This window comes from Protobothrops mucrosquamatus, unplaced genomic scaffold (assembly GCF_001527695.2).
Source record: "Protobothrops mucrosquamatus isolate PMUCROS unplaced genomic scaffold, P.Mucros_1.0 scaffold_277, whole genome shotgun sequence".
NCBI lineage: Eukaryota > Metazoa > Chordata > Lepidosauria > Squamata > Viperidae > Protobothrops > Protobothrops mucrosquamatus.
Genome location: NW_015386353.1, coordinates 402022 through 417546, shown reverse-complemented (window position 1 = coordinate 417546; position 15525 = coordinate 402022). Strand labels below are relative to the sequence as shown.

The 15525-nt window shown below is 36.8% G+C and overlaps 1 protein-coding gene across 1 annotated transcript in view; it reads right to left on the bottom strand.

Annotated features, from left to right (window-relative positions):
- The window catches only part of EXT2 (exostosin glycosyltransferase 2), a 70967-nt gene that overhangs the window by 23885 nt on the left and 31557 nt on the right, over window positions 1-15525 (bottom strand). The window contains exon 8 of the mRNA XM_015831713.2: window positions 3817-3948. Coding sequence (XP_015687199.1) covers window positions 3817-3948 — 132 coding nt within the window. The remainder of the gene's footprint in view (window positions 1-3816; window positions 3949-15525) is intronic.

Here is a 15525-nt window from a genome sequence, read left to right as displayed (position 1 = left end):
CTAGCAAGTATTATACACTGATATATACATTTTGAAAGATCTAAAAATTTGTGTATCTGGAAAAACATCTGAAAAAATAATGTAACCACATCCAAACTGAACAAGAATCACATTTCTCACTTAGGCAAGTTACAATGGCACTGAATGAATGGTGGGTTTGGTTTTTTTTTTCCATTTAATCATGTCCAATTCTCAGAGAGGTTTCTACAGCTTTCTTGCAAGGTTTTTCAGAAGTGGTTTGACATTGCTTCCTTGCTGGGGCTGAGAGAAAATGACTGGCACAGGGTCACCCAGCTGGCCTTGTGCCTGAGGCAATACTAGAACTCAGTCTTCCTATTTATAGTTTGATGCCTTAACCACTATATCAAACTGGTTCTCAAGTAACGTAAGTACAGCCCTCTTAATTTTTTTATTTCTATATTTAGCTGTCAAAAATAGATTTTACTAGGTTGTGATGAGACTGACATTTTTAATTCTCATTTTTATCTTAACTGCTATTAGTCTCAACTTTATACAGGGCTTATCTAAATTCAATGTAATAGTACTTCAAAAATCAAACATATGAGCTACTCGAACACTGAATTTCAGGTCTGATCTACCAACATGAAAAGAGTAATCATACAACCTACTTAAGTGGGAAAGTTGTAAGAATAACTGAATACTTCAAATGTTTGAGCTGATATACTGAAATAAAATGCTTTCTTAACATTAAACTTAACTCAACAACAACAACAGACACACACACACAAAAGCTCCCTTATGGCTAGAAAAGAGTTCAAGCAGTTTTGCAAGGAAAAACTATTTCATAGGAAAAAAGTCAGTATATTAAAGATGTTTCATTTGTCCTTAAATATGATTGCAAGCAACACAAAGTGCAGTGACTGGTATAATGAAACACAGAAGGAGGGGGAAACCCAAATGGACAAATCCTCTGGCTACAGCAGAATACAGAAGATGAATACAGGACCACCCAAAAATTAATTTACCTTTATTTTTATTCATTCATTCATTCATTCATTCATTTATAATCTGATTCTCCTTCTTATGAAGTATTTACCTGTGGACTCTGTCTCACCAAGAAGGCTCATAAACACAGACCAGTCTAACTCCAGTAACAAAACCATGTTAATTTGTACTTCCATCATTCTCTGCTATACTCCAATACTTGACACAATTCAATTTTATACAATTTAGTATATTTTTATTTAGCAGGGGTTCATTTTTCTGTCTTCCAGCAGTTTGCTTTATGACAACAATCTACAAATGTAAATCTATTAAAAGCAGTGATTCTCCAGGTGATTATTAAATGGTGCTGCATAGACTAAAATGTATGCTACCAATTAAAACTCAAAATTATCCATAACATTGAATTACACATTCTGTATGTTAGCTCGTAATAGAAAATTTCCTAAGAATGAAATAAACTGACAAGTGTAGGTATTCCCTTAATTTTAACAGACAGTAATCCCTAAACATTGTTTAATTATTGACTATGCTGTTTATTCTCCAAAGCACCTGAAGGCAGGACACGAAGCAACGGGTGGAAACTAATCAAGGAGAGAAGCTACCTAGAACTAAGGAGAAACTTCCTGACAGTTAGAACAATTAACCAGTGGAACAACCTGCCTCCAGAAGCTGTGAATGCTCCAACACTGGAAGTTTTTAAGAGGAGACTGGACAGCCATTTGTCTGAAATGGTATAGGGTTTCCAGCCTGAGGAGGGGGTTGGACTAGGTGACCTCCAAGGTCCCTTCCAACTTTATTATTATTATAACATGTAGAAGTACAATCCATCCCATATGAATATTTTATATCACTTTCACCTGCATTGTTTTAGAATTCTTTTGCCAATGTTGAAAAGAAGCAATGCTTCACAATCTCAGTCTGACCAACTACAACTACTAAAACAGTGGTTCTCAACCTGTGGGTCGGGACCCCATTTGGGGTCGATCGACCATTTCACGGGGGTCGCCAAGCAAGGCTGTCCGCCATTTTTTTTGTCCGCCATTTTTTTCCCTTTTCCGGCGGGTGCCTTACCTCCCTTGGGCTGGGCCAGCTGGTGGTCGGCCTGCTCCGTCTCTGCCGCTTGCCAGCTACGCCTCAGCCGGCGCAGGGGGCGGAGCCATGCATGCGCAGTGCTCCCGGGCAGGGAAAGTCCTCGACTTACGACCGGTTGGGTAGTCCTCGACTTACGACTGGTTTAGTCCTCAACGTATGACCGGTTGGGGTCGCGGCATTAAAAAGGTTGAGAACCACTGTACTAAAAGATGTCTCAATTTTTAATAACATGATGACCTATATGTGAAGGAAGATCTAGGATCCTCTTATCAAGGCAAGTTTATCTCGTGAATGAAGGCAAATATATGTGTCCAAGGAAAATGCTGCAGGATCCAGTCTGAGTCGGTCACCGGGACTGAAAGTTTATGCTTCCAAGCTTTCGGGCTGGTGCTAGAGCCCTTCCCCAAGGAACTTCTCTCTCTCCGGAATGTTAAACTTCTCAGTTGTCAGGGACCAAGTCCTCAGGGAACTTCTCCCTCTCTCCAGACGTTCCAAGCCCAAAGGTTTGAAAGAATAAACGTTTGGTCTTGGTGACCAACGCAGATTGGATCCTGAACGTTTGTGTTTAAAAAGTTCTGATTTTTAACAGTAATACTACTAATTCTAAATTTGTGTAAAATTAGTTGAACTGTGCAATTATTTTCAGAAATATAACCGATCTTTAGCTTTTTTCATCATTCTCCTCTAATCTACCAGGATACTGATTATTAGCTAAAACACATATAAATAATATTGTTTCTATTGTTCTAGATAAATTACAGCTAAATAAAAACTGGTTACTTTATGTATCTGAGGAATGACAAATGATTACATTGTCCTGATTTGATAAATTTTACACTCACTTTCTCTCTTTCTTTCTCTCTATATATTGAGAGAATAAAAATATACCAACATTAATCCTACCATTTTAATACTAGACACAACCCTAACTATCAAAGGATCAATGGAATGAAACATTTTTATTTAAAATATATGCTGTGTTTCATGATCTCATTATCTCCACTGCAATTCTTTCTCATTCTACCTTAGCTGCTCAGTATATTAAAGGATTTTTCAGATGAAGGCATGGAAGAGCAGTTTTTGAAGAGAAAAAAAGGCACCTAGAATCCAGATAGTGTCTGCTAAGTTAGCTAGTTCAAACTTCATATTGAAAATGTGACATTGTATTTACTTTTGCAGACCAACTAGGGAACAGCAGTAGAATTATCAATGGTCGAGAAATGCCAATGGACTTGAATTGTCAGATAACAGACTATAAAAGCAGATTACATAAATGCAGCTTTGCATTCTCAACATTACTTATTTAAAATGCCTGAATGCAAAAAGATTTCCTAACCTCCATTTTAGAAGCCCAACTCCAAATACATTGTTCAGATTTCTTAGAGTACTATAGTTTGCTTGTTTGAAAACCTATTTTTAAAAGAGGAATGTTGATTTCCTGCAGATGACAATACATATTGTACAGTAGGCATGTATTTCTAGGCAAACCGAGTTTGCTTTCAGGAATCTAATCTTCTGTCATGCCTCTATACAATAACAACTACAACAACAAAAACACAATTAAAATTTTAAGTCAGGGAAAGAGGAACATAACAAGATATAATACACTAACCTTTAGGAAACTAAAGCTCAATTCAAGATTAATTCATATTTTTTATGCTGAACGATATAATATAAAAAACAAAATACTTATTCTAGAAGTGTTTGTTATAAAGAGATTCAACATATTAAATTTAATAAATAAATAAGCTCACTTACAATTTCTGGGGGATCATTCCATTCTTCATATGATGTGGCAGCATATGGATAGATCCGGTCATTGATAATCTTAAGAGTTGCCATAGCAATAGCTTTCATTGATTGAAAGTAAGCTTCCCAGAACCACCTTGCCTGCAAAGAATAATTAATATTATGTCACATTGGTTGTTTCCCAGATAGCAAATTTTAAACATCTGTATATGGCTGTCATGCATATTACCTATTAATATTTCCATGTTTCAAGCTACTGTTTTACAGTGGAAAAATACTGCAATTCTACAACAGTTTCAAGCTACTGCTACTGTTATTAAGAAGCTGAATCTGTTTGAAATCAAACTAGATTTGGTCACAATAGCTCTGCCACATTAAAGATTAATTAGTTAATTAGTTTATTTCAACATATCTATACTGCCCTAACTCATAACTCAAGAGGCATTAACAACATATAATCAACATATTAACACTTTATAGAGGCAACCGAATCGCCTGTCCATTTCAAAATAAGTTCAGAAATATAAGTTGTAGGTATAACATCTTTTTATTTTAGGTGTAAGGTATGAAGCACCATAAGCAGATTATTTATTGATCCACAATTGCTAAGGTTTGAGAAATATCATGGATTAATCCCTTCCATTTTATCTTGGATTATAAAAGGATTGACTTATCCTTCATCTCTTCTTTTATGTATACAGATAGTCCTCATGTACTGACTGCAATTGGGACTGCCAGCTCATTGCTAAGTGACATGATCATAACATAAAATGTGTCCAACCTACACCACTTTGTCAGTTCCAGTTATGGTCATTAAGCAAATCCCCCATGGTGATTAAGCATGTCGTCATATGTCTACAACTTGCAACTGGCTTCCCAATTGACTTTGCTTCTGGAAGCCAACTATGAAGATCACAAATGTTGGACACTGCAACTTAACAGTTGGACACTGCAACTATCATAAATGCGTGCCAGTTACCAAGTGCAAGAATTGTGACCACATAACTGTGGGGACATTGTGATACCCGCAACTTTGAGGGACAGTTGTATGCCTCTTTTTCAGCACTGCTGCAACTTTGAATGGTCACTGAAACAATAAATGATTTTACTATAGAACTCTCAGAAGCATGTTGTAATGCTTACAAATTACAATTTTTTGGGGGGGGAATAAAATCTCTGCACCTTTAATTCAACTATGAGGGTATCTAGAGGTATCTAAACTTCCTCTTATATAGCTAGGATCAATTTTAGTTTAAGATACAGTATCCATGGATATGGACAAACTGTAAGGAATGGACAATTGGCATCTGGACCTGTCCCAATCTGGTTTATAACTTCTAGTCACACTTTATATAAAACAGGAGATTTCCTTGTTTAAAGGAAGTGATTCTTAAAATAGTGAAACTACTGTATTTTGTGGCGTCTCTTGGGACCCTATTTAATCCAAAGTTTTTCCATAGCTACTTAAAAGCACTGGAGGAGCTGGGCACTATTTGTATACTAATGACACCAAGATCTATTTCTCTATGTCATCTTATGCTGTGACTTCACTAAATGCCTGTTTGCAGTCAGTAATGGACTGGAGAGTTATACAACTAAAAAAATCCAGACAAGAAAACGGTGTTCATTGTGAGAAAATATAATTCTAGAGAAATGATAAATTAGTCTGTTCTGTATAAATTCACCCTCTCCCAGGGAAAGCAGATAGACAGTTCTGGGCTGCTTCTGAACTCTTTGTGTTTTTCAAATTAAGGCAAGAGGCACAGCATGTTTAGTTTGGCTGATATTAATGGAACAATCTCTTAAGCTCCAAATGGTCTCCCCAAGTAGTTTTGTGGAGATGTTGAACAGTTTTGGGACTAGAACGGCAGCCTAAATACTAGATGTCAGCCACCACTTTCAGATTCTAATAAACCAGGATCTGTTAATGAATATTTGGCCCACTGAAGTTTGACATTTCACATTATGTTGACATAAACAATGAACTATATGTTAATATTGGACACTGATAAGATATTCTAAGAGGCTATACAAACCTGTAGGCTTAGAGCAAAAAGCTTCTTACTGAAAGAAGCATCAGCAGAAACCTGTCTACTTAATGTGACATTTATTGAGACAAATTGTTACATTCTTTAACTATATGCAAACTCCATTACAAGTATTTCTTTTCAGAATGAAGAGCATCAGGTTATACCACAGTACATTTCCAAAATACATAAAGACTTCATATTGCACCAATCACAGATGTTCAAGTTAGCATGCAAAAATCAACAAATACTAAGTTGCAAAAAATAGCAAAATTAATAGAAACATATTAAACACATGGAAGCTATGTTTCGTGTGGAAAAATCTTTGATTTTCATTTAATCACAACTTCTAACTGGGAAAAAAATAAAATGTTGAGAGAAAAGAAGATGATGGCCTTGTGAAAAGGCAGTAAAAGTTAACTGTCTAACCTAAAATGTCAGGCGCCATGGTGTTGTAACATTTTACCCCATTGCAAGAGTCAAGTGTTCCCAGAGTGACACACTTCACAGTTTATGAGGCCTTGAAGTATTGCTATTTTCATGTTGACAGACATTATTTTGAAAGCTTTGCTTCTGAAAATAAGTTACAGAGAACTCATATATTTTATTACCTTTAGCTCAGTTAATTCTAACAGAATTACACTTCATCTAAATTTTTTATTAGTTTTGTCTTTAATTTAAGTTTCAGGTCTTGCAAAGAACGAGCTGAATTTAAACTTTGCTTCATATTTTTCTAGACATGAAATTATCAGCTTCCCTTCTGCCATTAACAGCATGCCAGTATCCAATGTTTAAACAACCTAAAACTCAATGTTATAAAATAGATTCTCAAACCTGAACTAAGTGTGCTGAGTACAAGTCTTCCAGATTAACATTTCTGGATGAATTTTTAGTTTGTTTATGCAGGTTATAGGAATCAATTAAACAGTTAAACTGACTATTTTATACCAGATACACAATGAAAGATAAAGTTCTCTGTTATTGCCTGTAAACATAAATACAAAGAGCCCAACACTTACTTCTACAAAGATGTTTCTAAAAGAAAAAAAAATCATTCTCAGCTTAGAAACCAACCAAATATACTACTTCTGTAAAGAATTTAACACAACTATACTTCTCAACCTATCTTTACTCAAGCCACTGTTGTTAGACCTTTTGCTTTTAAAATTTAATACTAGGCTAAATAAATGGAAAATATACTACATTGTATATATTAGGGCTCAATTCCAAGTCTTTTTATTCAAAGATTTTTATTTTTAAAAAAAACCCTGTTTTCTTTCCCAAGTGGTATGTCTGGACTTATCACAATGCCTCCTAGAAATTTGGGAAGAAATGGCAGTCCCCTAAATAAATTATTTTTTAAAAAAATTCTACCAGTCTTTATTTCACATGGTTCTAATAGCCAGCTGTTGCTCATCTCATTTTCATGTGGAAAAAGTTGAACAACAACTGGGCATTAAAACTATTCTTAAGGCCTTTCCATTTTAAGTATATGCTGTTGCCAACATTTGGCAGATTTACATACTAAACTTACTCTAATACAGAATTCATTATTGCAATATATTTAATCTAGATCATCTGATCTTAAAATTAATTGGATATAGAAAACAAAATTTATTATTTCTTTTTCAGTTTCAAATTTACAAGGGTCACAAAGTTCAAAATTGTATGACCTTTCTAATATTTGTCATCCGGGACCACTTTCTATGGCTTCTCCATGGATTGCTGATAAACTGGCTCACTGATATGACTCCCAATGGTGACAATTAAGAAGGAAAAATAAAATGCATTATTACATTAATTTCACCAAAATCAACGAACTCTGTTTTCTACTTTTTATTCAAATGGATAACAATAAGTAGGCAGTATAGAATATTGACCAGTTCTATTTGTTTATGCATACAGCAATATTAAGACTGATACATATATTTATGTAAAAACATACAGTCATTTGCAAATTTAAGATGTAAAAGAATAAGCATTTAACCTGAAAAATAGATTTTTTTTCTGGATATATCTTCTGAGGGGTTTCCTGGTGATAATATAATCTTCTCCTTGCCCCATGCTTGTGCTTTCCTAGTCATATAAACTCTATATACTATAGAAGTAAAAAATATTGAGGAGTTTGTGAGAAATTAATCTCATTTGATGTTTAATTCCTTAATGCCCATTTGTCTCAAACAGCCAAGGCAAAAAGAGTTGACAAAGTCCAAGACAGTTGCTGCATTTGCATTTCTCTCATTCTAAACAAAGATATTGCCAAGTTTCACTCTTCAATCCTGGACTTTATTTGGATACTCAAACCGGAGGTTGATAGGTATAAAATACAGTAGTAGCTATTAACAAAAAACTATTCTGGGCTAGTAAGGAATTGTCAGCTCAGGCAGAATACCAAGTACTATACTGACCCCTGCACACAAACATATCAGAAATTATTGGCCACCAGAATTATTGATTAGTCACTGATCTGCCATTGTCATTTCTACAAAACTAGCTTCTAGATGATTTAGAATAACAAAAAGAAAAGAATGATATAAATCCATTCTTTCTTTCTTTCTGCTTGCACTGTTTGTTCAGGGTTATACATTAAGATTTTGATTTTGTTCCTTCAAGTCCCAAGTCTGAAGACCTGGCTGTTTCCCTAGGCATTTGGGCCAGGAGGTTAAACAAGCTCTATTGCTGATATGGCTTTTTATCATTGAGATGTACTGATTTACCTCAAACGTTGTGAGTTTTTAGTGGTAGCTGTGTTTTTAATCCTTGCATGTCCCACAGAATCATTGTCATGTGATGGGTGGCCTTTATGAATCACTGAAATAAAGAAATGAGTCAGTCTTGACTCTTAGCAGCCACATATACAGACCTTGTTCAGATTACTTATATTGGAACTACAGGTAGTCCTTGCTTACTGACCTTTGTTCGGTGGCCATTCAAACTTACAATAACATGGAAAATAGAAACTTATGACCTGCCCTCAAAGTTTCAGCCATTTCAACATCTCCATGGTCATAAAGCAAGGATAAAGTATTTTCAGGCCTTCAGAACCAACTAACCAACTAAATCAGCGGTTCTCAACCTATGGGTCGCGACCCCATTTGGGGTCGATCGACCATTTCACGGGGGTTGTCAAGCAAGGCTGTCCGCCATTTTTTCCCCTTTTCCGGCGGGTGCCTTACCTCCCTTGGGCTGGGCCAGCTGGTGGTCGGCCTGCTCCGTCTCTGCCGCTTGCCAGCTACGCCTGGGCCGGCGTAGGGGGCGGAACCACACATGTGCGGCGCTCCCGGGCAGGGAAAGTCCTCGACTTACAACCGGTTGGGTAGTCCTCGACTTACGACCGGTTTAGTCCTCGACTTACGACCGGTTGGGGGTCGCGGCATTAAAAAGGTTGAGAACCACTGAACTAAATAAACAAATGCCCCGACTTTTAGAAGATTTGAAAGATTTCACAAACCTTGGGGTAACTATATATACAGAGAGACAAACACACATCCTCAATTTATCAATGTGGTGTGCAAGATGCATGGTTTGCTGACTCTTCTCATAGATAATGGTTATTTCCTATTCTATTTGCCTGCCAAACTTGTTATTCATACACAGGAAACTGGCAGATGAAGCATTCCAAATTCTGTGGTAGCTAAGGAAGAGACAAAACAATCTAACCTTCTTGCCTTATCTATACATGCACTTACCTGAGAACAACAGTCTTCAAGAACAACTGGACAGAACAATGTGGACTACATCATTCAGAAATAAGGGAGCCAATAAATAATCCAATCCTCCAAAATTCTAGAACTTATTTTGACTGTTCTACCAACCCCAAATTATGTTAGTTATCTTACAAAGCCAAATAAATCCACACAGAATATTGAATTCTCCAAAATTACTGCAAATATAATTATGGATGAGGAGGTAATAACCCGTATTGTCCACAACTGAGTAGTCTATCTATTACAATATGATTGTCAAGTGAATAAAAAGGTGAAAAGGGTTCGGCTACTTTTTTTGACAGGTGATAGACAGCTCCTGAAATAGAAAGCAATAGGTTTCTAGTCTCGAGGGTATCACTTTCAAATATATCAATGTTCTAAGGGTGGATCAGTTTTCCCTGCTGTAGCCATCCTGCTGAGAGGTGAAGTCCCAAGAAAAATATAGGAATCCGGCAGCAAGGCTTTGAGGTGGCAGGAACCAAGGGAGGTTCAAAGACAAGGCTGGTCAGTGGGTAGCACCTCCAAGCACCAGGGAGGTTAGAGGTTAGTAAAGCAGGAGCCACTGTCCAATAAAACAGTGTTTAGAAAACCTACTTGGCAGATAAATTGAGGATCTGCTTACATCTTTCCCAGCTTTCTTAGTTGCATACTGATGCTTCCCACTGTGATTTGGTACAATGTCCCTAGCATCTACCTTAGTTACAAGCTGCCTGACTCTAGACTCAGGCAGTTTAAATGTGGCTGGAAACTTTTAATCAGTTTCCAACATCATAAATAAATAAATAAGCACCCACTGTCACAAAATTGATTTATCACAACCAACTTTCTAAAACTAACAAAATAGAAGATTTCCCATGGGGAGAGAGACAAAGCAAATTCACTGGCTCTAACACATGTAGTCCCCATATCCTTCTTACTTCTGACAATCTCTTATGCTGGGGATTGTTTGAGCTGTACTGGATTCTATTCTTCAATGGCCTATAAAACAGTTCCATCATCTATTCTCATCTATTATGAGAATTCTATTCCTTAAAACTAGATGTTTATTTTTTTTTAGAAAAGAACAAAATTTATATTTATTTATATATCATCTGTAAAAATTGATTTATAACCCATATTCGGAGTGTTGATCATGGTAGTACAGGAATATTTCACATCCTCAGTGATGCTCTTGCATATTTCATAAAATAGGATTAGGTCCAATTCCTGCTAATTCTAGATTTCAAATCTGAAGGTCTCCAAATCTGCCTCAGAGGGAAACCATGTTAATTTGATTCACAGAAACCACAGGAAGATTAATACTTAATTTTCTCTCATTCAGGCTAAACCTAGACAGCACTTTCAACACTGTTTTTTAATAGTTCGTTATTATCTACGCTACTCTTTTTTATAGATTTATTTATTTATTTATTTATCGCATTTCTGAACCACTCATTTCCCTCAGAGAGGGACTTTGGGCAGTGTACAATAAAGTATTAAAATATAAAAACAGCATATAAAAGTTAAAAAAAATTAAATTTAGAAGGTGGCAAGGATGATTGAACCCTATTAAAAATAGTTTAAAAGGCAAAGGAAGGGTTCTCAGGGCACTAATCAACCCCATGGCTGGTTGCATGGATCCCCATACAAGGCCAACCCCATCAACGATGATAAAACCCCTGGATACAGAGGGGCTGACCCACTTCAGATGACCTGAGGTCAGCTGATATCTGTTGTTCCCCAATCAGGCCACAGCCTCCAGGCACCATGAAACAGCATCAAGCATCAGTCACTTCACCCAGGATAAGAGTTATATAACTGGATATCGACAGCATGCTGCTGATACCTCATTCTATGGTGATGGATGATCTCACCCAGCGGTTTCATGTAGATGTTAAAAAAGAGCAGAGAGAACCCTGAGCTCTGTGGAGCTTATCTTTAACCACTTATCTTTAGCCTTCTCTGTAGATACTTATCCTTGTCCATGTAATAGTTTGATATCAGAATTGGACAAAGAATTGCAGATGGAATCTGAGCAACACAAAGCAGAATGTTCTATCTCCTTTCTAGAAGACAGTTATTTAGTAGATCTTTTAAAAAGCCATCCAAATTAATGCCTAAGATTAATCTACTTAGTAAATAGGCAGCTATCAGAATTATCTTCCAGTACCCTCATTCTTGCTGCCTGATCTAAGGATTTTTTAGAATGGAAAAAAAATGGCTTCTGCTTCATATATTTGATAAACTGGAAAAAAAAGTGTCAAGGCTTGACATTAATGAAGAAAGAATTCTAGAAAGGCAGCCTAGAAAGGATTAATGTGAGGCTAGACGTTCAAGTCACATAGACTAAACTACTACAAATGGCAATGGATAAAAGTGCTTTTCAATGTGATAAGGATTCTAAAAAGCCCCCAGACAGAAACAGGTTTTTCTCAGGAGAAAAGATGGATGATTAAAAGTCAAAGATATTAATTAAAAATCATTTAAAGGCCTAGAATTTGCTCATAATGATTTTTTCAATCCTATTTTAGAATCATGGATCAAATACATTGTAGTTTGACTAGAGGTAAATCCTGTTATTACATACTAAATAAAAAGGGTAGTATGCAGCCTCCTTAAACAGTTTTCCCTTCAGCCTGATTTGCTCACAATCTACCTCGTATAAATTTTCTTCCTTGAGTTAAAAACAAGAGATTTCTCATGCCTGCGCACATTGCCTGGAGCCAGTAATAGCTTATATAGCTGTCAGCAAACTGATAAGAGCCAAAATTACCCCACAGAGTCCTCTTTAAAGAAGAGCCAAAAGCAGCACATTAAATTAAAAGGGGGAAGGGTCACAGAAACCAGTCACTCACGCTGTTAATGTGGCATTAAAAACAAATACATATATTACTCCAGCAAAAGTCTGATTTGACCTGGAGATTGAAGCCCACTTGGAGGTTAGAGATGAAGCATTTGGAAAAGTAAAAATTCTCCTTTTTGTCTGGTTTTTTTTTCTGAATGAAAAGGTTAGAAAAGCACTAACTTCACTCTCCTTTTTGGTATTAAAATGAGAGTGGCATGACAACAATAATAACAGCAATGATGGAGGAGAAGGGGGAAGATGGAATTGTTTTTCCCTTAAAGCCCAGAGCTTGTTTTGCTCATTGCACAGTAATATGGGAAGTTGGCTACCAGAAAATAAGATTCAACTGCCAGTACTCAAAATCCATTCAAGACAAAAAAAAGCAAATCGAATAAATGTTATTTCAATGGCATAGAATGATATTGAAATAGTTCTTCACATTGTAGAAAAAGCCATGTTAGTCTCTGTTGGCAAATCAGGATCCGGTAGTACCTTTTCCACCTAAATAATTTTATTAAAAGGCACAATCTTTTGTGAGTTACAGCTTACTTCATTAGATGCTTGATGAAACAACAGCATGTTTTCCATCATCTGCTTGAGCCTGTCTGAACAGGCGGGAAAATCTTTCTATATTCCACACCATTGAGTCCTTATCCCAGCTTAGCAAATGAAAACCAAGGAGTTAACAAATATCAGCAACTTAGATGGAAAATAAATACATTTTCATTTATTTCAATTTAAATCTAATATTTGTCTCTATTTCCAGATTAAATATCATCTTAAAACCTATCAAAAACAGTACAGGTAGCCATATTTCAGCACTGCAGAATACATTATGCCCATAAATTAGATACTGAGGAGTATCTAGCGTAGATACAGGTAACAAAAGATACATATAAGTTGTCTGATGCACTGATGCAGTTTGATGCAACCAAAAAGCACTCCTGATTCTGTCTTCAAATCTAATTTTATACTGAGGGAGCCTTTATTTCTGTTATTAGGCATTTGGGAACCAGAAATCATTGCCAAACTACTACAAATTGCACAGAGGTCTGGCGGTATTACCTGAACTAGCTTCTGCCCATCCTGATCTACAGACACACTGCCCCCAAAATGCTTTTGGCTCCCCAATAAATTACTGTAATTCAAAATAATAAAATCAAATATGTCTAAAGACTATGAGCCTAACACAGCGGTTCTCAACCTATGGGTCACGACCCCATTTGGGGTCGATCGACCATTTCACGGGGGTCGCCAAGCAAGGCTGTCCGCCATTTTTTTTCCCTTTTCCAGCGGGTGCCTTACCTCCCTTGGGCTGGGCCAGCTGGTGGTTGGCCTGCTACGTCTCTGCCGCTTGCCAGCTACGCCTCGGCCGGTGCAGGGGGCGGAACCACGCATGCGTGGCGCTCCCAGGCAGGGAAAGTCCTCGACTTACGACTGGTTGGGTAGTCCTCGACTTACAACCGGTTTAGTCCTCGACTTATGACCGGTTGGGGGTCGCGGCATTAAAAAGGTTGAGAACCATTGGCCTAACATATCTCCTTGAATCTTTGAGACTTAAATCACTGCATAGTATATATATCTCTAGGAGCCTGTTGTCAGCTCCTTCTTTCTGCAGCTGTTCTTTAATATTTTCTTGAGTGGTAACTCTTCATGTTATCTTTCTTTCTGTGTACAGAAGTTCTCAGACCCTCTTCTCTACTCACTGTTGATGAATGGATTCTTCAAGTCTCATGATTCTGTGAACCACCCACACAGAAATTACACTAGTTTTCTTTCAGTGACACTGCTTTGGTTTTCCTATTATGTTTTTCCCCGATAGTTTACTTCTGTTGCTTCTCTCTTTGATATGATAAAACAATACATTTCTCTTCTCTTCTTTTGGCAAAGCTTTCAAATTATTTCCTACTATCTCTTACTTTGTGGCATTTTTCCCCCCTCCTATGTTCTGTTGTCAATTTTGGTATCCTCTAAATTCCTTCTCAAAATGCACCTATTTCAAGAAAACATCAGCTAAAACTCATAGGTCCTATTCTCTGATGGTAATTCAGTCTATATACCAAAGCCTACACTTGGAACAGACCTTTGTTTTGTCATACTCGGTTCAGACAACCTGGTGCTCAGGCACACTACTGTGCATCCTCACAATTTGCTGGTGCCACTAGAGTCTTCAGCCATCCAACATTTTTTAAAAAATGAGTGAAAGAAATATCATAGGAAGCTGGCATGCCTCCAAAATAAAGCCACAGCAAGAATTTATTTGGGCCCCACTGGGCTACAGAGAACCAGTTTTTTGGGACCAGCATGCCTGCCATATAATTCATTTTGTGAGCAGAAGCATCCCATAGCAAAAATGTTCTGATTATATCCAGTTCATGCTCTCAAAATCCCAAATCTGCTCGTCTAAAAACGTTATCCACCTATCTCACATCTATAAAACACAACACATGCCAATAGTATATATAAATAAAAATGGACAACTATGGACAGTTCTTAAACCACAGAATATCTTTATTTATTCTTTCTAGATTAAATGTGAAAAGAAATATGTAAGAACGATCCATCAGCAGGATATATCTCCAAAAACAAAGTGGGACCAAATTTGATATGGGAGGAAAAAATAGGCAAAAGCAGGACAATATGTTTTCATACCTAATTTCCCTAAGTTGCTGTTTTAAGAAGAAGAAAAATATTAGAACAGAAAAATATTAAAAATTGTATTAAGATTTTATTTTGTGTTCTTGCATACCTGCTGTCTTGATCTTTTATTTTTACAAAGGTCAAACAAGGATTGTGGGATAATCATCACCACTAAGCATAGCTTTATAAGACTACTGCAGGCATAAATGAGTTTAGTTTTCAGGCTCCGTGTGGATTTAACATAAGGGAGGGCAAGTTGGAGAAGAGGCTTTTGTAGAAATCAGACAGGCTATAGAGCTTCTTAACAGACACGGGGTGGTCTTGAAATATCCATGTGTTCAGCCAGTGTGCTTTAACTTTCTTAAATTCAGTTGGCTCTTGCCTCTTCCAAGCAGCAAGTCTGCTGGGGCTAGATAAAGCCAGAAGAAGCCTCTGGAGCTTTGTTTGAGGGGGATGAAGGGCAGAAGGAGGACATTTGCACACTTCAAGCACACATGGTCACCATATTTTTATTTTTTTT